The 22,457-nt window shown below is 39.6% G+C and overlaps 1 protein-coding gene across 1 annotated transcript; it reads right to left on the reverse strand.

The window, feature by feature from the left end:
* Positions 1-1,579: 1,579 nt before the first annotated feature.
* Positions 1,580-22,105, reverse strand: LOC113415327 (alcohol dehydrogenase 1). The gene is made up of 9 exons (XM_026672680.2): positions 22,000-22,105; positions 20,456-20,557; positions 19,351-19,489; positions 17,642-17,729; positions 15,325-15,544; positions 10,778-11,041; positions 7,255-7,390; positions 5,497-5,635; positions 1,580-1,974 (listed from the first exon to the last, which is right to left on the reverse strand). The coding sequence occupies exons 1-9, from the start codon at positions 22,015-22,017 to the stop codon at positions 1,950-1,952; spliced, it is 1,131 nt and encodes a 376-aa protein (XP_026528465.1). The 5' UTR covers positions 22,018-22,105; the 3' UTR covers positions 1,580-1,949.
* Between the last annotated feature and the right edge of the window lie 352 nt (positions 22,106-22,457).

Raw genomic sequence — 22,457 nt, forward strand, 5'->3', positions numbered from 1 at the left:
AAATCTGGCTTCCTCCATTGACTTTGCTTCTCGGAAGCCGAGTGGAAAGGTTACACATGGTGATCAGCATGGCTCCAGGACAATGCAACTGTTATAAATACATGCCAGTTGCCAAGGGCCTGAATTTAGATCACATGACTCCAGGAATCTGCAATGGTTGTAAGTGTGAAAACTGATCATGTCCCTTTTTTTTAGTGCTAGACTAGTGCAACTTTGAACAGTCACTAAACAAATGGTTGTAAGTTGAGGAATACCTATATAGCAGTTAATTTCATTTGTCCCCAACCTAGTTTATGTTGATATACTGTATATCCAGAAGACTTATAACCAATACCAATTTGGAAATTTCAAAATTGACAGCCTACAAGTGTAGTTGGCTTTGGGTCTTTTTTGGGGGGTAATTTATTAGATTTTGATAGAAATATATATATATATCAGAGAACTTTCCTAACTAATAATTCTGGTGTGTCTTCCATTCCTCTGTGAACATTGTAAGTGGCCCCACAGCATCTTATAAATCTATTATAAAATAGTTTTATCTTAATTCAATTATAATGAATTTTTGGAAAACATACTTAAATCTTACAAATAAAGCCTTCATAGAGTTCTAGATGTAGCTTAATTAGTTTATGCAAGCTCTGAACAGATTAAAGTTACTAAAAAAAACTTGCATACAACAGTTGTTCCAATCAAACTCACACAAAGTTATCTACTATAGCTAGCTGGTACTGGTCTTATTTATACAAGACATTTGCACATCTATCCTTGTGTATACATGCAGAGTTTATCTAGAGACAATTACAGCGAACAGATTAACAGGTTAACAGAGGTGGAAGGGACCTTGTAGGTCTTCTAGTCCAACCCCCTGCCCCAGCAGGAGACCATACACCATTTCTGACAAATGGCAGTCCAGTTTCTTTTTGGAACCTTCCAGTGATGAAACTCCCACAACTTCCAAAGGCAAGCTGTTCCATTGGTTGATTGTTCTCACTGTCAGCTTGACCCCCTCCTTTCTGTGGTAGCCCCTTAAATATTGGAAGACTGCTATCATGTCTACCCTGGTCCTTCTCTTCACTAGACTAGCCATGCCGAGTCTTTGCAACTGTTCATCGTATGTTTTGGCCTCCAGTCCCCTAATCATCTTGGTTGCTCTTCTCTGCATTCTTTCTAGAGTCTCAACATCTTTTTTTATAGTGTGGTGACCAAAACTGGATGCAGTATTCTAGGTGTGATCTTACTAAGGCTTTATAGAGTGGTATTAATACCACACCTGATCTTGATTAGATCCCTGTGTTAATGCAACTTAGGATTGCATTGGCTTTTTTGGCTGCTGCCACACACTATTAGTTCATATTTAATTGATTGTCCACTAAGACTCCAAGATCCGTCTCATAGTTACTGCTATTAAGCCTGGTTTCACCCAATCTAAGTGTAAGACTTTACTTTTCTCTACATTGCATTTCAATTTGTTAGATAAAATATACTCTTGAGCATCTCAGGGCTCTTTATTTGCAATTTTGGGGATCAAAATAATTAATTAATTGAAGTACAAGATGAACAGCAGATGAATAAGTCAATATATTATTCAAAATTTCTTTATTTGAAAAAAGCATCTACTTAACAAGAAAATGTTAAAGATCTCAAACCATGTTTGTAGCATTTATTTATTTAGAGGACAGAGAAATCCATGATTAGAAAATAAGAAGGCAGTATTCCTACACCGGGAGACAGTAACCTAGTTAGCCAAACATGAATATATGTTTAAAACTTTGTGCTTATAACACTTCCCCCCACCCTAAAATGAGATCCTTCCACATCCATTTGGGCCATGAAGATAAAGCAGAAGGACAAAATACTATCACATGTTGTTGTTATTATACAATCTGCAGACAGGGTACATCAGCAATTTCAGAAAATATTCTGTAATTGGTTTTCTTCACCTCAGCGACTTAAAATATTAAGACAGACCGGATGCTGAAACAGAGAAATAAGATAAATATGAGTTTTGTTCTTAACATTAAAGAGTACTGCTAGCATTTCACAAACTCCAGTGATGATTCAACCTGTTCTAGAGAAGTTTCATTGGTGTATTTAATAGTAACTATATACAATCAGGGGTGGGCTGCTGGGAGTTCACAGGGGTTCGGGAGAGCCCCTTGCTAAGATTTTGTGTAGTTCGGAGAACCCCCAAATCCCACTCCTGGCTGGCCCGGCCCACCCTGCCCTGCCCCTCTCAGGAGTCCCCACACTGCCCATTTTGGATGCAGGTAAGTTCAGGGCACATGTGGAGGCTCAGTGAAGGAGAAAAATGGGCCTGTTTCCCGGAAGTTTGGGAAGGCCAGAAATGGGCCTGTTTCCAGCTTCCAGAGAACCTCTGGAGCCCGGGGAGGCCATTTTCACCCTTCCAGAAGCTCAAGGAAAGCCTCCGGAGCCCAGGGTGGACAGAAACATCCCCCCCTGCCATGGTGCAGGAGGCTGACTAGGCCATGACCACCACGCCCACCCAGCAACCAGGCAAAGAACCCGTTGCTAATATTTTTGAAGCTCACCCCTGTATACAATCATTCTGGGAATGAGAAGGGCAGGTCCTTAGGTTCCATGGAGATTTCTCCAGATATTGCCAAGTATTTTCTGATTTTAGTAATCCCAGAAGATTGGCGTTTATCAGATTACACAATTTATTCACCTAGGCTTTGTTCATCCTTGCTTGACAGATATTATCCATGGGATTGGTGTTTCTTATCATTTCCTTCCCGAAATGTCAAGATTAAATCTGAGATTCTATGTGCAAATCTCTTCCCTGAATTTAGGGGTGTCCAGTGACTAATTAACTAATTGTTTCCTTTTACCATCCTCAACAGAACTTCCTCTCTTGCAAAGGGAGAGATTGCTGAAACAAACTATCTCTTTCCAAATTGTTTTTCCTTCCCCTAAAAGGAGCTAAACCAAATGAACAAGCTCAGCGTTATGACTTTAATTAGTTAATTAGCATCTTCCAGCAAATGTCTGTGGAAATTCTCAGTCATGCAGGTCATGGTTGTCTCAAAGATGTTTCCCCATCCCCAAAAGACAACTGGACTATGTTCTTTTTCTGAGGAAGATGAAGATGTTTCGCTTCTCATCTAAGAAGCGCCATCATTTCTGACTAGATAGTGGAGAGGATGGAAGGATTAGTTCTGTCCCTCAGAACTAATCATTTCAACCCCTTTCCCCAACATCTAGTCAGAAGCTTCTTAGATCAGAAGTGACACATATTCTTCTTCCTCAGAGAAAAAACATAGTCCCTTTGTCTTTTGAAAAAGCACATTTAAAACACCTTCCAGCAACTTGCCCTGGTGTCAGAAACTGGCAAGACCCTAATTAATGCCACCCTGAAGTCTTTCTTTTGCCAAGACATTCCTTTCAATAGATTAGCAGGCAATTGGGATAGGTATTTCCATTACTAAGCAATGTGAACATAAAGTAAAACATCACGTGACTGCAACATTTAGTGATATCTGCAGTTGCCACTGTGTCATTAAGCAAGATTTTCAGGTCATTAAATGAGAACCTCCTTGCGATTTCTTGCCAGCTTCCAATAACAAAAGTCAGTGGGGAAGCTGGCAAGAAATTACAAATCTCAGGTGGCTTCCAAGCAATTGGGCAGGCTGGTCAGTGTCTTTTGCAGGGTGAAGGACAATACACAAAGTGCATGAGTGGCTGGTACAGCAGTGGCTGCTGGCAAGTGCAGGAGACTTACCAAAGCAACTTGCTCTCACTGTCAAAAGTGAGAGTTAGTTGTCCGCACTAGAATTTAGACTTATATACAGCTTCACAGTGCTTTACAGCCCTCTCTAAGAGGTTTCCAGAGTCAGCCTATTGTCCCCAACAATCTGGGACCTCATTTTACCCACCTCGGAAGGATGGAGGGCTGAGTCAACCTTGAGCCTGGTGAGATTTGCCAAATTGCAGTCAGCTGGCAGGCAGCAGAAGTAACCTGCAATACTGCCCTCTAACCAGTGGTGGGATTCAAATTCTTTTACTACCGGTTCTGTGGGCGTGGTTTGGTGGGCGTGGCAGGGGAAGGATGCTTAAAATCTCCAGTGAGAGGTGGTATTTGCCGGTTCTCTGAACTGCTCAAAATTTCAGCTACTGGTTCTCCAGAACTGGTTAGAACCTGCTGAATACCACCTCTGCACCACCATGGCTCAAACCACCAGCTGGTTTGCTTAGGATGTTTTGAAGGGCTTTAGTGCTTAGCTTGTGTGCTAAGCTGATTCTATGTGTTTGTAATGGCCTGTTAGTGGTTTCTAATTTCCTAATTTCCCCTCAAACCTTTTGCTAGATCCTCAAATGCCTTGCTAGTTATCGTCAAACCAAGGTGAGGAATTCAGAGGTTGGGGAATTGGGGAAAGGAGACATTTATCTCTTTTTCTCAGCTTCTGGAATCTTCCCCTGCCATTGTCTGTTTGGGGTTGTATCCTTCTGATGCTGCCTGTTCAGGGACAATTCTTAATCAACCTTTCTCAAGATTTATTACAGTCCTGGCATCTGACCGAAACCTAGGAAACAGGGACCCTTGTCAGTCAACAGGAGTGCTGATTTACCACCAGCTTATCATATATTTCGGAGCCAAGGGTGCAGGACCACAAGGAAACAACAATTAATTAACAATTAATGACTGAATAACAGGCCATCAACACCCCAATTAACAACGAAATGCCACGCACAGCCAGGCACCATATAAATACAATATTTAGAACAGCCCAGTGCATACATTTTAGGGAGAGAATTTCCCGGAAGATGGGCTCCAGCACAAGCCTGAAAGCTTGGAAGAATAAACTTCTGCTTCCAGTCACCAACTCAAATTGGATCATTCAGTCCTGGCTAGAGGTGACATGATAGTGTTTCAATACCCAAGGGACTGCCACAAAAGAAGAGGGAGTCAACCTATTCTCCAAAGCACCTGAAAGCAGGAAAAGAAGCAATGGATGGAAACTAATTAAGGAGAGGAGCAACCTAGAACTAAGGAGGAATTTCCTGATAGTTAGAACAATTAATCAGTAGAATGACTTGTCTCCAGAAGTTGGGAATGCTGTAACACTGGAGGTTTTTAAGAAGAGTTTGGATAATCATTTGTCTGAAATGGTATAGGTATAGATTCAAGGTCCCTTCCAACTCTGTTATTCTCTCCTTGTTCTTTAGTATCCATCCTACAGCAAGTATGAGTAATTGTAAATGACAGAAAGAATGACCTGGAGGAAGAGCTGTTGCCAAGGAAACTGTCAGATAAGGGAAACCAGTGTCCAGGCCACGAATGTAACACACATAAATGTGTTTGGGCAGGTGAATTCCTGAGTCCCGTGAAAATAAAAGGAAGGAAGCACGTTCAGACTTGCAAGATTCTGTCAGTTTTTTTCCTTCATGACTTTGATTTTCTATTCTGGTCCAGCTTGAAAGGCTGATAGTAATAAATAGCAAAAGTAAGGCAAAAAAGAAACAGAAGAGTATCATTACCTTTTTCCTGACCGAAGCAGATCAAATCCTTCATTGATTTTCTCAAAAGGTAATGTATGAGTGATCAATGGATCCAAAACGAATTTCTTTTTCATGAAATCTGAAACCAACTTGGGGACAGAATCTTTGCTCTTCCACCCTAGAAAAAAAAAAGATTGATCAGAATGCATTATTGAAAGAAGCCCAGTAAAAAATCTGAAAAGTTGGGTGAAAGTTTAGTCTTTCTGCAGATTTATAAACTAATGCAAAATGGAATCCATGCTAGGTTACTTCTTCCTAGGTTGTAGTTTTTGTTGTCATGGAAAGAGGCTTCTACCTTGGAAAGGAAGATAGCAACCAAAGGGAGAAAATTAGAATAAAACTTTGCTTTATATTTCAATAATGTGGTTGGCGTTAGACATCACACTTTTTACAGCCAGGAGTGCACTGTGGCTTGAGTGATGATGCGAAGTAGGTGGAATACTCCATAAACCTAGTTTCTCCCCCTGCTGCTTCCTACCTTGTTGTAATTGTATTAAGCCCTCTCGGAATTTATTCAATAGCTGTTTTAACTTCCTAATGTGTTATTGTATAATTGCTGCTTCTTTTTTGTATTTCTAGTTTCTAAATAGTAGAAAACATTTAGGTAAAGGTAAAGGTTCCCCTTGCACATACGTGCAAGTCGTCTCCAGCTCTGGGGGGCAGTGCTAATCTCCCTTACAAAGCTGAAGAGCTAATGCTGTCCAAAGACGTCTCCGTGGTCATGTGGCTGGTATGACTAAACACTGAAGGTGCATGGAACGCTGTTGCCTTCCCACCAAAATGGTCCCTATTTTTCTACTTGCATTTTTACATGCTTTCGAACTTCTAGGTTGGCAGAAGCTGGGACAAGTAATGGGAGCTCACTCCATTATGGGGTGCTAGGGATTCGAACCGCCAAACTGCCGACCTTTCTGATTGATAGGCTCAGTGTCTTAGCCACTGAGCCACCACATCCCTAGAAAACTTTTACTATTTATTATCTTTGTGGACTTGGGGAGCCTAAATCATCATCCTTGGGGTCTGCATGTAGTCTGCAAATGCTAGTCTGTTTAACCCTTGCTTGTTCAGCCCATGTACTAAACCATTAAAAAACTTGAATCAGTAATGAAATGGATTATTTTAATAGCTTTGATATCTGACAATCTTTTGTATGTTTTTGTATTGAGTGACCAGTTCCATCTTGCTTCTGCTTTGTGTTAGTTTTTATGTGCTAATCTGGTCAGGATTGGTTTGGAATTCAGTAACACGAAAGTCAAAGTGAATAAATATCTATAGTTCCCTGAATTTGAGTTACGTGTTATTGTCTGGAAATATATCCACAGAAATCATTAATATCTCCAAATACACAATGAAAATAATTATGTCTTAGGGAGTCAAGCTATTCTCCAAAGCACCTGAGGGCAGGACAAGAAGCAACGGGTAGAAACGAATCAAGGAGAGAAGCAACCTAGAACTAAGGAGGAATTTCCTGACAGTTAGAACAACTAATCAATGGAACAACCTGCCTCCAGAAGTTGTAAATGCTCCAACACTGGAAGTTTTAAAAAAGACGTTGGATGACCATTTGTCTGAAATGGTGTAGGGTTTCCTGCCGAGGCAGGGGTTTGGACTGGAAGACCTCCAACGTCCCTTCCAACTCTGTTATTCTATTCTATTCTATCATGGAGGAATATTCTCATATAATAAATTGCGTAATGGAAGATAATTTTTTTTACATTTGTTGTTCACATTTTTTACCTCCAAAGACACATCCTTTCCAGGTGCGGCCAGTGAAAAGCATCAGTGGATTATAAGTGATCATAGATGCACTTGGGGGCACCCCCACAACAACGCTGGTCCCCAAATTCTGATGGCAGGAAGCGAAGGCAGATATCTGAGAGCAAACAAACAAACCAAAGATACACACTTTATCTATTAATTCTTATTTTTACTTTTATATATTGTTCTTCAACACCCTCCACTTTTTATACACTTTTTATACATCCACTTTTTATTTGGTATATTTATTTTATATCAAATAAAGGATAGAGAAATAACTTGTGGGCAATTACACTCAAGTTTACTTCCTTTTTGTTTGTGGCACTTTGCATGTGAGAGCCAATTAGGTGTAGTAGTCAAGGTTTCATACTAGAAACCAGGAGAGTGTGAGTTCTAGTCCTGTCTTAGGCGCAAAGCCAGCTGGGTGATCTTGGGCCAATCACCCTCTTTCATTCCTTGGAAGCAGGCAATGGCAAAACACTTCTGAAAAACCTGTCGAGAAAACTACAGGGACTTATCTAGCCAATCTCCAGGAATCAGACACAATTGAATTGGAAGAAAAAGAATTGTGCGTGCAGTGCTTAAAACAATGATTCAAAATATAAAACATAGTCAGGGGTGGGATTCGAACGGTTCAGACTGGTTCGGGCGAACTGGATGTTAAAGTTACGTCTGGTTTACTGAACCAGTACTTGAGCTGACTGGCTGGCCCCGCCCACCCTTCCCCTCCCAAGAGTTTCCACATGGCCCATTTTTGATGGAGGTAAGTGCAGGGTCCACGTGGAGGCTCTGGGAGGGGGGGAAATAGGCCTTTCGGAAGTCCGGAAACGGCCTCCCCCAGGCTCTGGAGGCCCATCAGAAGCCGGAAACAAGTTCTGGTAGTGAACCGGTTGCTGCGATTTTTGAATCCCACCTCTGATCATAGTCCAGCGATAAGTAGATACATTTCAATCTGTTTAAATCCACAGGCACAAATTCTCAGATAGGAGAATCTTAGCATAAGGACAACCCTTTACAGTGCACCTAAAAGATGCCATGGTTGATGCTTCCCACAGGAGAGGCACTTTTACAGAGAAGGTGCAGGCTGAATCAGTCTTCTGAGAACTCTTGACATGCTAGTGGTGTGAGAAATCCTTTCCTCTCAAACTCCTATTAATACTTCTGCTGTACTGGGGAGGTTGTCAATCTAAACTATGTGATTGGCAGAAGGTTTGCATCAACAATGGTTCAATCCTGGGATCGTCTCTATGGTGAGGGGTATCTCAGATCTTCACTTTTTGATGAGATGAACACAAGGAATTTGTCTTTATTTTTAATTATTCAAATCATTTATAGGATTGTTTTAAAAATCTTGAAACAGTCTTCAATAAAGAAGAATATTTGTAGCTCAGGGTTGACATGAGGGGTCCCTGGTGCTCTCTGAGGTTGCTTGTTTTCTTGCAGACATTTCACTACCCAAACTAGGTAATATCATCAGTGCTAGCACTACTTTGGGTAATGAAATGTCTGCAGGAAAACAAGCAAGTTCAGAGAACACTAAGGACCTCTCACAGTCCACAATGATGATTAAAAACAGAGTACAAGCAGAATCCAAATGACTATTAAATATATATATTGGTGGGACTTTCTGGATGCATGAAATCAACATGTAATATCAGCTTTTCAAAATCCTTGAGGAGAAATTGCTTAATTTTTGCATGCAGCTAAGTGACAACCATAACTTTCCATCCATCATTTCAGGGACACCAAAATGAGGAAAATGGGCATTGTGGTTTCATAATGCAAGGCTTGCTTTTTGATACTTCTGCTGTGACATTGCATGCTTGTCTGAATGTTTGGACACCTGACTTCCTTGTGACCCTTAAATCACAAGAGAGAATTCTTTGAAATACAAATATGTAGATAGATATACAGATTCAAAGCATAGAATGTTTTCTGCTTTATTAATTACAAAATCTCCATCACATTATGATTGATTTATGGAGGCCCAGCATTTTATGTCAACAGGGGAATTATGTTTTGATCCTAGATTTAGCTAGCTGTGTGAGCCCAGACTATAAGATCAAATACTTTCTTTTTAGGGGTTTCTGATGCAATCTTTTCAGGGATGAACTGGCTGCTAAAGTTTCTAAATGTGATACATGAATCTAAAAGACAGTCTCAACTTAGGCATCCTTAGTCTATTGACTAGATACATTCCTCCTCCATCAGATATTTCCACTCCCTTTTCTTCTCATTCTGTTACAGCATTCCCAGGAATAATAAGAAACAGTATTGAAAATAGATATATAATAGTGTGACCAATTGGGAATACTGTGTGCAATTCTGTCACCACTCAATAGAGATATAGGTAGTCTTTGACTTACAACAGTTTGTTTAGTGAATGTCTGAAGTTACAACGGCACTGAAAACAGTGACTTTTAACCATTTTTCACTCTTACAACCGGTGCCACATTCCCATCATTATGTGATCAAAATTCATTGGCAATGCTCACTTTTATGACTGCTGCAATGTCCAGGGTCATGTTATCCCCATTTGTGATCTTCTGATAAGCAAAGTCAATGGGGAAGCCAGGATTCACTTAACAATCATGTTATTAACTTAACAATTGCAATGATTCACTTAACAATGATGGCAGGAAAGGTCATAACACGGGACAAAGTTCACTTAACATCTGTCACACTTAGCAACATAAATTTTGAGCTCAATTGTGATCGAAAGTCAGGGATTACCTATACAGTAGAGTTAGAGAAAGTTCAGAAGAGGCCAACTAAAATGATGAAAGAGCTGGAGCAGCTTCCTTATGAGGAAGAGTTGTGATATTTGGGGCCTTTTAGCCCACAGAGAAGGTAAATGACAAGGGACATGATTGAGGTGTATAAAATTATCCATGACATGTAGAAAATGGACAATAAACTTTTTACTCCTTCTCAAAACATTACAACCAGAGAACATCCTAGGAAATTGAATCTTGGAGGAATCAAGATAGAGACAGATATTTTTTCTATACAACACATCATTCAACTTGTAATGCATTCCACCTAGTGCCATACTGGTTGCTCTGGCCAGGTTCTGTCTGGAACACATACACAATGTTAATTATAGGATGCCAGAACTAACAATTGATTGTTGCTATTTGTGGTGTACTATAGTTGGAATGCAGCGATATACCTTACTGAATTTTGATAGTGTGTTCCTTCAGAAAATTCAAGGTAATACATATGATTGTCGTCCCCGCCAACCTTCAATCTAACATTAACTTTACAATATCCCTTCATAATTTATTGGGATTGGCCCAAGTTCATTTACTTGATCTTGTAATCACTATGCAACATTAGAAAGAATGCTCTACCACAATTTACAGAAAGCATTACAGCGATGAGGCTTTAGATTACAACACCCAATCTCTGTCATAAGACATTTCACACCGAATATGACTACACAATAGGCTATTTTGCTTCTGTGTTATCAGAATGATTTGTTATGACAATTTTCACCTACCATGGTTTCAGTACGTCCAATCACTTCAAAAGAATAGTCTACTCCTTCACCTCCAGTCAAGTCAAAGAGCACTTCATTGATGGGCTTCTTGAAATCCAAGGGGTTGATACATTCTGTGGCTCCCATTTCTTTAGCCTTAGCAAATTTATCCTTGTTGATGTCAACTCCAATGATTCGGGAAGCTCCCGCTGCTTTACAGCCCATGATCACTGAGAGTCCAACTCCACCCAAGCCAAAGACAGCACAGATAGAACCAGGCTCTACCTAGAAAATCACAAGGTCAATACACATTGAACAGGTTTTTAAAAATTATCTTAACAAGACTTAGGTAGGAAAAAATACTAGTTGAAAATACAAAAAGGAAAAACAAAAAAAAAGGAAAATAAATACAATAGAAATATAATAGAAAACTACAGTTTGATTTGGTTTTCAAAAGTTAGGTGATCTATTCAGGACAAATTACCCTGATGTGGAAAAAAATAGTAAGCAAAAAAAGCAAAAAAAAATTTGGAGTATGATTTATATTTTAATACAAATTTTTGGAAAAACGGAGATAAAAATGAAAGCAGAACTTTTCCTTTTGGGTTTAATGGAAAAAGAACTAGAGAAAAAAATTTGGAACTTTGTTATTATATAGACAGCAGCAAAGATTATCGTATGTGCAAAATTGGAAGGACCCTTTGATTCCTACCATGGATGAATGGTTGAAGAAGTTGATGGAGTTGGCTAAAATGGCAAAACTGACCACTTTGATTAAAGAAACGAATATAAGTAGTTTTTTTTCTGAACTTCGTGCTTGATGTGGAGAAGAATGAGATTCTAACTTAGGGTTTTACTGATTAGACTGATAGATCTTTATAGAAATGGCTTGTTTACATTACAGTATTATGAAAAAGCAAAAAGCTGTGATTTCATGTTAATGTCATATTTCAATGTAACATCTACAGAGCTGTAGCTTATCTAATATGGGCCTTCTATTATACATAATACAATATTTTTGAAATTTTAGTCATGAGCTTGGGCATTCCATATCTATCCCATCTGCCAATTGTTTCCAAAGTGCTTTAAATCAGGGGTCTCCAACCTTGGTCACTTGTGGACTTCAACTCCCAGAATTCCCCAGCCAGCTTTGGGAATTGAAGTCCACAAGTCTTAAAGTGATCAAGGTTGGAGACCCCTGATTTAAATTCAATATCACTATCCATGAAACTCAAATGTATCTAGGATAGTGTTCAGCTTGCATGGTCTCTGGTCTCAGTATATCAAAATACATAACACAAAATACCTCAATATTTTAGGCATCTGTTAAACATAGCATTTTAGGCTAAGCCTTTCACTAAGTTCCATTAATATGTTTTTTTTATTTTTTTGCCAACGTGTAATTTATTAATGTACTTTTTATTTATTACATTTTTACATTGCCCATCTTCCAGTGGTGGGATTCATTTTTTTTTACTACTGGTTCTGTGGGCGTGGCTTGGTGGGCATGGCAGGGGAAGGATACCATAATATCTCCAGTCAGAGGTGGTATTTGCCGGTTCTCTGAACTACTCAAAATTTCCACTACCGGTTCTCCAGAACTGGTCTGAACCTGCTGAATACCACCTCTGCCATCCTTCCTCTAAAGCAGGGGTGTAGAACTCAAGGCCCATGGTTCGGATCCATCCTGTGCAGTGCTTAGATCTGGCCTGGAAACAGTGCCTCTGCCAACAAAAATGGAGCTCAGGTTTTGCTGGCTCTGAAAACGGAGCTCTGGGTTTGTGAGCTCTGTTTTGCTGGCAGAGGGTTGCAAGAGGCCGTTGCAGCCAGAACAGAGCTCGGGAGGGCTGCACACGGTCCTTGCAAACTCCATTTTCATTGGCAGACAGTTATAGGAGGCTGTTGCAGCTGGAAACGGAGCTCGAGAGCCCTTTTTTGCTCAGGCCAAAACAGGCATGAGCACTTGGGCCACCACAGGCGCTCCCGACATGAGTGACGTTGAGCTGGCCACACCCACCCTGACCCGCTGAAGTAAAACACAACCCTGATGCGGCCTTCAATGAAATCGACACCCCTGCTCTAAAGTGACTCAGGGTGGCTTACAAGTTATAATAATGTTTTACAGATAATTGTTTTAAATGCATTGGCAATCATATAATGAAAAACTGCCTAAAATAGTTTAAGGATAGCTAAAGTGGCAGCGTTCAGCCTTGGCTGCCCAGGAGGTATGTTTTGCTATTCTTTGCTACAGGTGCAGTTCTTGGGTTCCACTGATGAGTAAATTGACATAAACAAAGGATTCTTCTATATGACCTCCCCTTTCTTTTGTTTTGCTTTCAACAGGTTTTTCAACAGGTTTTTTTTCCATGGATAATTATCTATAGATAACATGGTTTTCCTTTGGAGAAAATTCCTCTAAATCCTGGCTTTATGGTTTCTTGGTACAAGTGGACCTCAACGTACAACCATTAATTTAAAGACCATTTGAAGTTACAATGGCACTGAAAAAAGTAACTTAGAACTGGTTCTCACGCTTATTCCCACAGTCTTGTGATCAAAATTCAAGCCCTTGGTAACTGGCAAGTATTGAAAATGGTTGCAGCATCCAGGGAACATGTGATTGCCATTCGAAACTTTCCAGCCAACTTCCAATAAGCAAAATAAAGGGGAAAGCTGCATTCAGAATAACAGAATAATAGAGTTGGAAGGGACCTTGCAGGTCTTCTAGTCCAACACCCTGCTCAAGGAGGAAACCCTACACTGTTTCAGACAAATAGTTGTCCAGTTTCTTCATAAATACCTCGAGTATTGAAGCACCCACAACTTCTGTAGGCAAGTTGTTCCACTGATTAATTGTTCTCACTGTCAAGAAATTTCTGCCTAGTTCTGAGTTGCTTCCCATCCATTGCTTCTTGCCTTGCCTTCGGGTGCTTTGGAAAATTGGTTCTTCTTTGTGGCAACCCCTGAGATATAGTAAACATTGCTACGATGTCACCCCTAGTCCTTCTTTTCACCAAACTAGACGTACCCAATTCCAGCAACCGTTCTTCATATCTTTTAACCTCCAGTCTCCTAATAATCTTTGTTGCTCCTCTCTGCACTCTTTCTAGAGTCCCAACTTCTTTTTTATCTCAGGGTGTCACAAACTGGACGCAATAGTCCAAGTGTGTCCTTGCCAAGGCACTATAAGGTGATATTAACATTTCACGTGCATGATTCACTTAACAAACGTGGCAGAAAAGGTTGTAAAATTGGGCATGACTCACTTAACAACCATCTTGCACAGCAAGATGACCCAATTGTGGTCATAAGTCAAGGACAACTTGTACTCCTTTCTCTTGCAGGCAAACTGCATAGTGCCCTTGTATTGGGCTTTAGGATAGCCTGTCTGCCAGCCACAGTAGTTTTTTTTATTTTTTTGCTCACAGTGAAAGCAAACACAGCAAAGAAAAGGTAAGATTAAGGGGATGATTGGGTTACTGTTAGGAGGCTGTGTTTTGTGTTCTTATGTTGGTTAGCAAACGGACATGTTTGTCAGCAATCCATGGCTATAATGGATCCATTCATTGACAGAACGTGGGTGTAAAAAAGGTCCCCTCTCATTTTTCATCTCCAGATTTTCATGTTTGGATCAGAGGATTTCAAACGGGAGCACAAACTGGGAGGCCAAAATCTTAGCAAACCGGCCTAGATGCTGTTGACATTGGATTACATGGAAGCGTTATAGCAAATGCCAATGATTCTTAGCAATTTAACATCATTTTCATCCTGGGAATTTAATACGGCACAAAGAATGCTGGGTGATGAACAGGACTTGGAATATTGCATTCAGTTTTGACCGCCCTAATATAAAAAAAATGTTGAGACTCTAGAAAGAATGCGAAGAGGAGCAACAAAGATGATTAGGGGACTGGAGGCTAAAACATATAAAGAATGGTTGCTGGAACTGGGTATGTCTAGTTTAATGAAAAGAAGGACTGGGGGTGATACAATAGCAGTGTTCCAATATCTCAGGGGCTGCCCCAAAGAAGAGGGAGTCAAGCTATTCTCCAAAGCACCTGAGGGCAGGACAAGAAGCAACGAGTGGAAACTAAACAAGGAGAGAAGCAACTTAGAACTAAGGAGAAATTTCTTAACAGTGAGAACAATTAATCACTGGAACAACTTGCTTCCAGAAGTTGTAAATGCTCCAACACTGGCAGTTTTAAAAAAGATGTTGGATAACCATTTGTCTGAAATGGTATAGGGTTTCTTGCCTAGGCAGGGGATTGGACTAGAAGACCTCCAAGGTCCCTTCCAACTCTGTTATTCTATTCTAGGACAAAGGCCCCCTGAATCCAACCCCAAAAGTGGCACGCAAAGACGTCATCCACTGAAACATGCATGATTATAGCTGGACTTAAATAAAATCAATTCTTCTTGAAATCAATGCTCTAGTCTAGGATTTAGATAGATAGAATACTTTGTTGGCCAAGTATGATTGGACACACAAGGAATTTGTCTTGGTGTAAATACTCTCAGTATACATAAAAGAAAAGATACATTCGTCAAGAGTCAAGAATCATTACCTTAGCTGTCTGTATGGCTGCCCCATAACCGGTTGAAAACCCACAGCCAATCAGACACACTTTTTCCAGAGGGGCTGAAGGATCGATTTTGACCACTGAGTTCTCATGCACCACAGTGTACTCAGTGAAGGTGCTGGTGCTAATGAAATGGTGGATGCTCTTTCCTTTGCATGTGAATCGGCTGGTGCCATCAGGCATTAAGCCACTGCCTGAATTAAGGCTGTAAAAAAAAATCACATAAACACAGAGAAAAATTACAGCTGACAAAAGAGGGAGTTTGCTGAGACTGAAGGTCAAAGTCTGCCAGGTGTTAAATGTTCTTTGCACTTGGCATTTGGGGTTTTAACTGAGTGCATGTTGACAAGGGAGGGAGAGCATGAGTGGCTCTGCTGAACATACTAGCCTAAAACTAGATTAAATAATTTATGGTCTAGTGCAGGGGTCTCCAACCTTGGCAATTTTAAGCCTGGAGGACTTCAACTCCCAGAATTCCCCAGCCAACTTTGGGAATTAAAAATTAAACTCCTTTCTCCTTTGCTGAGGAAGATCTGCCAGTAAACTGTCCTTTTTTATTCAAAAAAATATTTGGAGTTCCATGAACTTCCATTTAGAAAAGAATGAAAACAATACAATACAGTATTCCCAATTCCCAGTCCTTAGAGGCACCCCAGAGGGGTTATCATGTTCAAAAGGCATTAGTTAATAGGACAAGGAGGGGTCTCTGTTAGGATCTGCCCATGATGGCCCTTGTGACCAAGATTTCCTGAGCCACTAGTGACCCTGTTTCAAGGGCATAAAGTCCCTCAGCTTTAATAATCTCCAACAAGATGAATTTAAAAAACTCAGATACTCAATGTTGCTAGGGAGCTAAATGGTGAGTCTGCCATCAGAATCCCTACCATGTTTCCAAAGCCCAATCTCAGGTATAAATACTTGCCTGTAGCATAGCAGTAGCATATAGACATATACTGCTTCACAGTGGTTTACAGCCCTCTCTAAGCAGTTTACAGAGTCAGCATATTACACCCCTCTGAACAATCTGGGTTCTCATTTTACCCACCTCGGAAGGACGGAAGGCTGAGTCAACCTGGTGAGATTTGACCTGCCAAATTGCAGTCAGCCAACAGTCAGCAGAAATAGCCTGCAGTACTGCACTCTAACCACTGTGCCACTACGGCTCTTAATTTACCTCTAAGTAAAATTTCTGAAGCTGCTGGGTTCTCATGGAATATGATTAGAACCCCACCTTTAAGATTAATACATCCCTGAAACCCTGGAGGGCAGATATCAGAGAAGGGGATTAAGGGATACTCCCATTTTTGTCCAACCAGGTTTCATGATAGGTACCCAGTGTTGTGTACTAAATGCAGAGGTGCTATTCAGTGTCGAGGGTGGCTGGCCCTACAGAACAGTAGTGGGAAGAATGTTGCTTTTTAGTGGGAAAGCCAAGTTCAGAGCTCAAAAATTTTAGCCAGCTGGTGCTCTTCAGCCTCTCCTCAGGAGATTAATTCTCCATGACTCTAAGTGAAATTAGAGGAATGTTATGAAATAGATCAGAATTGCGAAAGTTAGTAAATGAGTTCTGACTTGGGGAGACTTGCAACACCCTTTTAAAACCTTTTGCCTGTTGTACATGCTGTTGTTGAAAAACTTAATTTACACAAACAGTATGTTAATTGCTTTGATTTCCTTTTGTATATTTGGTGTTGAACGTGCTGAATAAGAGACAAAAGAAAGACAATTTGGGTAACATTCTAAAACAATTAGAGGATTGCCCTGGACTGATTCAGAAGCCACAGTTGATGTGCTCTTGAAAGTCACAAGGCCTCCCTTAAATCTCTACTAAAAGCAATTGAGCTATCATATACTGTATATCTTGTTCAAAGTTCAGTTAGAGCAATGGTCCCCAAACTTGGCAACTTTAAACCTTGTGGACTTCAACTTCCAGAATTCCTCAATCAGCTGAATTCTGGGAGTTGAAGTCCACAAGTCTTAAAGTTGCCAAGTTTGGAGACCTCTGAGTTAGAGGTAAATGAAAAACGTATCCATGTAACAAAGATTAAATCCAGAGTTAGATTAGACCCACCAAAGTCACTGAAGCCTGATGTAAATTAATAACTAAAGCTCCACTGATTATGATGAATCTTTCCAAGAAATTTAATCGGGAGCCAACCCAGAGACAAAATATTGGTTCCATTTAAAGTTATTCTGAACTGGATCATTTAATGTAATTTCAATCATCATCATAATAATAATAAAAATAATATATTAAAATACGGTTTTTGATAAAGAGGAAAAAAAAGAAATTGAAGCTCACTCATTTGAAGTACACAAGTTGCCTTTGGGACTCTGACAAGCTCTGCATTTTCCACATTGTGGAGCAAAAAGTGGAATTACTTTGTCTCCTAGAAACAAAAACAAATAGTTATAGCTAGCATGATTCAAACCCACTGCAAGCAAGTACAGAGTTATATAAATGAAACAAAATACTCCTGAAGGGTGGTGGTGTTTTCAGTTGATTTGGGATCCATGTATCAAATAGTTTGAAAATAAGATTTTGATTGTCTATATTTTATGCATTCAGTAATATATCTCCTCTAGTTAGAAATGGATGCCAAGGATTAGGAGATAAATCAAATGCTCATTTATTTTAAAATAAATGCTAGGATAAGTGTGGATCCCATGTCTTATATTCACATCCACTGCTTTTTAAATTCAAATAAAGTTTCTGTCATTCCTGGAACTAAGAGGCCTGATCCTGCTTAAAGTACAAAATGTCTTGTAGTTAGGACCTTCGATTGATTGATCCCAAAGATATACCTCCTTTGAATCAAGCTTGATTGCTAATGACTTCATAAAACATTCATGTAATTTTTCTTGACAATAGCACATAATAGTTTGTCATTGTCTCAGTCCAGTATATTTTCCCCCAAGTTTAGCCTACAGCTGTGGCATTCCTTATGGCACCAGATTACTTTCTAAATTTATTACAGATACAGTCCTTTCATGTTATGTTAGTCCTTGCATTACTTCAGGCTCAGTAAGTACAGGTAGTCCTTGACTTAAAACCATTCAATTAGTGATCGTTTGAAATTATGATGGCACTGAAAAAAAAGGGATTTATGGCTTTTTTTCATACTTAACGACCATTGCAGCATCCCCGTGGTCACAAAATCAAAATTTGGATGCTTGACAACTGGTTCATACTTATGATGGTTGCAGTGTGCCGGGGTCACGAGATCCCCTTTTGCGACCTTCTGACAAGCAAAGTCAGTGGGGAAGCCAGATTCACTTAGCAACCAGGTCACTAACTTATCAACTGCAGTGATTCATTTAACAACTCTGCCAAGAAAGGTGGAGCAAAATCCACTTAACCACTGACTCACTTAGCAACATAAATTTTGGGCTGTAAGTTGAGGACCACCTGGGTAGCATGCTGCAAACCCTGTTGGTCAAGGAATTCTGGCTGACTGGGTTCAGGAAAAGAGCCTTCTCTGCCATGGCTCCACCCTGGATAACCATTTGTCTGAAATGGTATAGGGTTTCCTGCCTAGGCAGGGGGTTCCAAGGTCCCTTCCAACTCTGTTAATCTATTTCTATTCTATCTTGCCCTGTCCCCAGGGTGAAATCTACTTCCTGACCATCTATAAAGGCCTGAAGGCCTGACTCTGCCAGTTGGCCTGGGGCCTCAATGGAGAAGTATCACACTTGTGGTGGTTAATGGACCAGTGGCAGATCCCACCTCCCCCAATAACTATCATCATATAGAAATCAAACAAAAGGAATGCAGTCAATGCAAATGTATCTTATTTGATATAAAGACTAAAAGGAAAGCATGAAGCTCTTTTGTCCCATAAAACAGATTTATATAATAATTCTGGATACTATGTTAAAATTAGAATACATAGAATAGCAGAACAGGGTGTTCTACTAAGAAGACAGTGCGAACATGCCAAGTGTGGTCTGGGCCAGATTTTAGTGTCCTTGTGTAACTCATCCCTTCTTGGGCCCCAATTTTTCTCATACCCGGTTTCACACAAGTCACTCCTTCACCAACACTCTCCACAACCCCAGCGGCTTCGTGGCCCAGCACCATTGGCAAAGGCACCGCAAAAGCGCCACTGATCACATGTTCATCTGAGCGGCAGACACCAGTGGCCAAAATCTAGGGGAAAAAAAACAAAAAGCCATGAAATCAAGTTTCTAGACAGTGGGGAAATACCCTTGGTTGCATTTTTAGTCTGCATCTCATACCACATACTGAAAAGCTGAGATATTATGACTCATTGTGATGCTTGTTATTTTCTAGAAGTTTTTCAGCACAGCTTGTTAAAGCTGTTTAATCCAAATATTTTATTTCTTCTTGAAGGACACTGTGCTTAATAGAATAAAGGAACTGGGAAATGACGATATGAAAAGAGATGATAAATCTTGAAATAAAAATCTTATAATGACCAATAAAACTTTGCTTGGCGCTGTTTTTATATTTGAAAATACTCATCTGGGGGGAAAAACCCAGTTAGAAGCCAATTAAACAAAACCAGCACAAGGTAGGTTTATATTCTTTCAAAGATACACATTCTAAAATGTAGGCTTCCTCCAAATCCCCAAATTTTCATATGCGGGCTATGTGGAAACATTAAAGTAATAGGAAAACTGATAGATAACAAAGTTTTAGTTTACATTTTAGTTTCTCAAATTCATGTCAATTCAATTCATATTGCAATCACATAAAGTGAGTTTCTTAATTGACTCTTCTATATTTCAGCAAAAACACCATTGTCCTAATACGATCCTAGTGGATTGGAAAACAAGTTCTTGCACTTTTTAAAAGTTGCCATATTAAAATATCCCAAACATAGAAAAATGTCAAAAATGGAATAACTTTAAATACTAAAAAAAAAATAAATAAAACAGAATTCAAGAACTTGTTTATCTTGGTTGAAATCATGGTTGATCTAAGCTGACCATCACAAGCTCAGTTAGAAAATGATGTGTGGTACTGCTCATTGGTGGCATCCTTATTATTCCTATTGGTAATAATATCATTTGGATATATATTAAATGGGGGAGGGGGGCATGAAGCTAAAAAAATGGGATTAGAATCCATAGTGCTATTATTTTGGTTTACCTTAATGCGGACTTCATGTGCTTTTGGAGGTGCTACTTCAATCTCCTCAATGCTCAGGGGTTTATTCAGCTCCCAAGCAATAGCTGCTTTGCACTTTATTACCTGTAAAAAATATGTCCAGAGGCATTAAAGGAATGGCACTGTAACATTTGACCAAGCTTTTGGATTTCCTTCATTGCATTAATCACTGATATCAGAATTACAATGCCTGCCCCCTTATAATTACTAGCCAAAATGGCCATTGAGATACATTAACAAAAACGATTTGCCTGTTTTCATCCAATTTGGTAGATTAGAAGCCCACTTCTAAATTTAACTTGTATTTATCCATTCTTGATTGTATGCAGTCCTTTTTGTTGGTATTTATCCTTTCATACTGTATAGTTCAATTAAAATGATTATGGATTTCATTTTCATTTGAGCATTTATAATTGTTTAAACATTCTGCTTTGAAAGACCTATTTGTGCCTGTATTTTGTGTGTGTGTGTGTGTGTGTGTGTGTGTGTCTATCTTCAAGTCAGCCTTGATTCCTGGTGAATACAGGTTCAAGTCCCTGCAGTTTTCTTGGCAAGGTTTTTAGAAATGGTTTGCCATTGCTTTCTTTCTAGGGCTGAGAGTGGCTGTCTGGTCCACGGTCACCTAGATGGTTTGTGCCTAAGATGGAACAAGAACTCCTGGTCTGGGCGCCGCCACTTTTGACTTCGTAGCTCTTCGCCGCAGAAGGCTTTAAACCGAAACCCCCGGGCCGCCACTTTGAAAATTGCTTTAAAAAGTGCTACATAAATGGCTCTCAAAAGGCGCTATGATATTATTTTAATATGGAACAAGTTCTCCGGTCTCTTACTGCATTCACAAAAGCTCTCAAAAGGCGTTAGAATTTTTTTTTAATATTAATACTCTCATGCAAGCAAGTCTCAACATGCAGTCATCTCTTCCTAGCCACCAATGAAAAAATACCGCACAAATATTTTGCAGCTGTATATAACTGGTACCTCTATACTAATTGGACTTTTAAAACACACATTACAGGAATCAAAAGTTAGCATTCTGAGGTGGATTCCTCTAACCCCAAGTCCATTAGGATAAGTTGACCACTGCAATGAAATCATTGCAAATGTTAGCTAGATCACTGCCTATTACTTTTGAACTTTCATCTTGAAAGGGTTTGGTTTTATTAGAACAAAATCAGATATATTCTTCTGCAGATAAAGTTTTATTGTAGTACTGCATTTGATTTAAATGTCACAATTCAGCGAGCCTTTTCTATCTCTTGCAATATGCAAAACATGTATTTTTCTTCTAATGATCAGTTAGCTCTTTTCCAGAATTCCATTTCAATCTATTATTTTGGTTTTAATACCAAAGTTATAACTAGGTACACCCAGATACTTTCTGTGTTTATTTTCTGTTGATAAACCACATATATTATTGCAATTGAAGAGACCACAAAAGCTAACAAGATATAGTGCAATAAATAAAATAGTGTGAAACCATAATGAAAAACTTGTACTATGAAGGAATCAACACAAACATGTCCACTTACTTTGCCTGCAGTACTCATGTTGTTTTCTCTGTTTTGTAGTTGCGGTTGTTCTCTGCCTTCTGGCTGTAAAAGATCAAGAATGGGCACAGTCTCTGAACTAATCAGGAAATGTTGGGCAGCTTGCTTTTCACTTATATAGTAAGCTTCAGCTGCATAGAGGGTGTAGCTTTTCAATCAAGCTCACTAATTTCCAAGGTCCACCCACCCCTGTGCTAAAAAAGGAAATACTCTTCAACATTCCTTCTCTTGGTCTCTATTCCAGCTCAGAAGCTGAGTTGCCTGAAAATATTTGAAAGCCTTAATAAATGCCCAAATTTACAAATATTGAACTTGCTACTACCAAAGTCACCTCTCAATTTTGTTAGATTCATATCTTCCTTTACTTCAGGTGCTCTGGCTAACTCTTACAATTTATATCTCTCTCTCTCTCTCTCACACACACACACACACACCTTCCC

The sequence above is a fragment of the Notechis scutatus genome, chromosome 4, assembly GCF_049901735.1.
Source record: "Notechis scutatus isolate UNSWTSFEM ecotype Mainland chromosome 4, rNotScu1.2, whole genome shotgun sequence".
In the NCBI taxonomy this organism is placed as follows: domain Eukaryota; kingdom Metazoa; phylum Chordata; class Lepidosauria; order Squamata; family Elapidae; genus Notechis; species Notechis scutatus.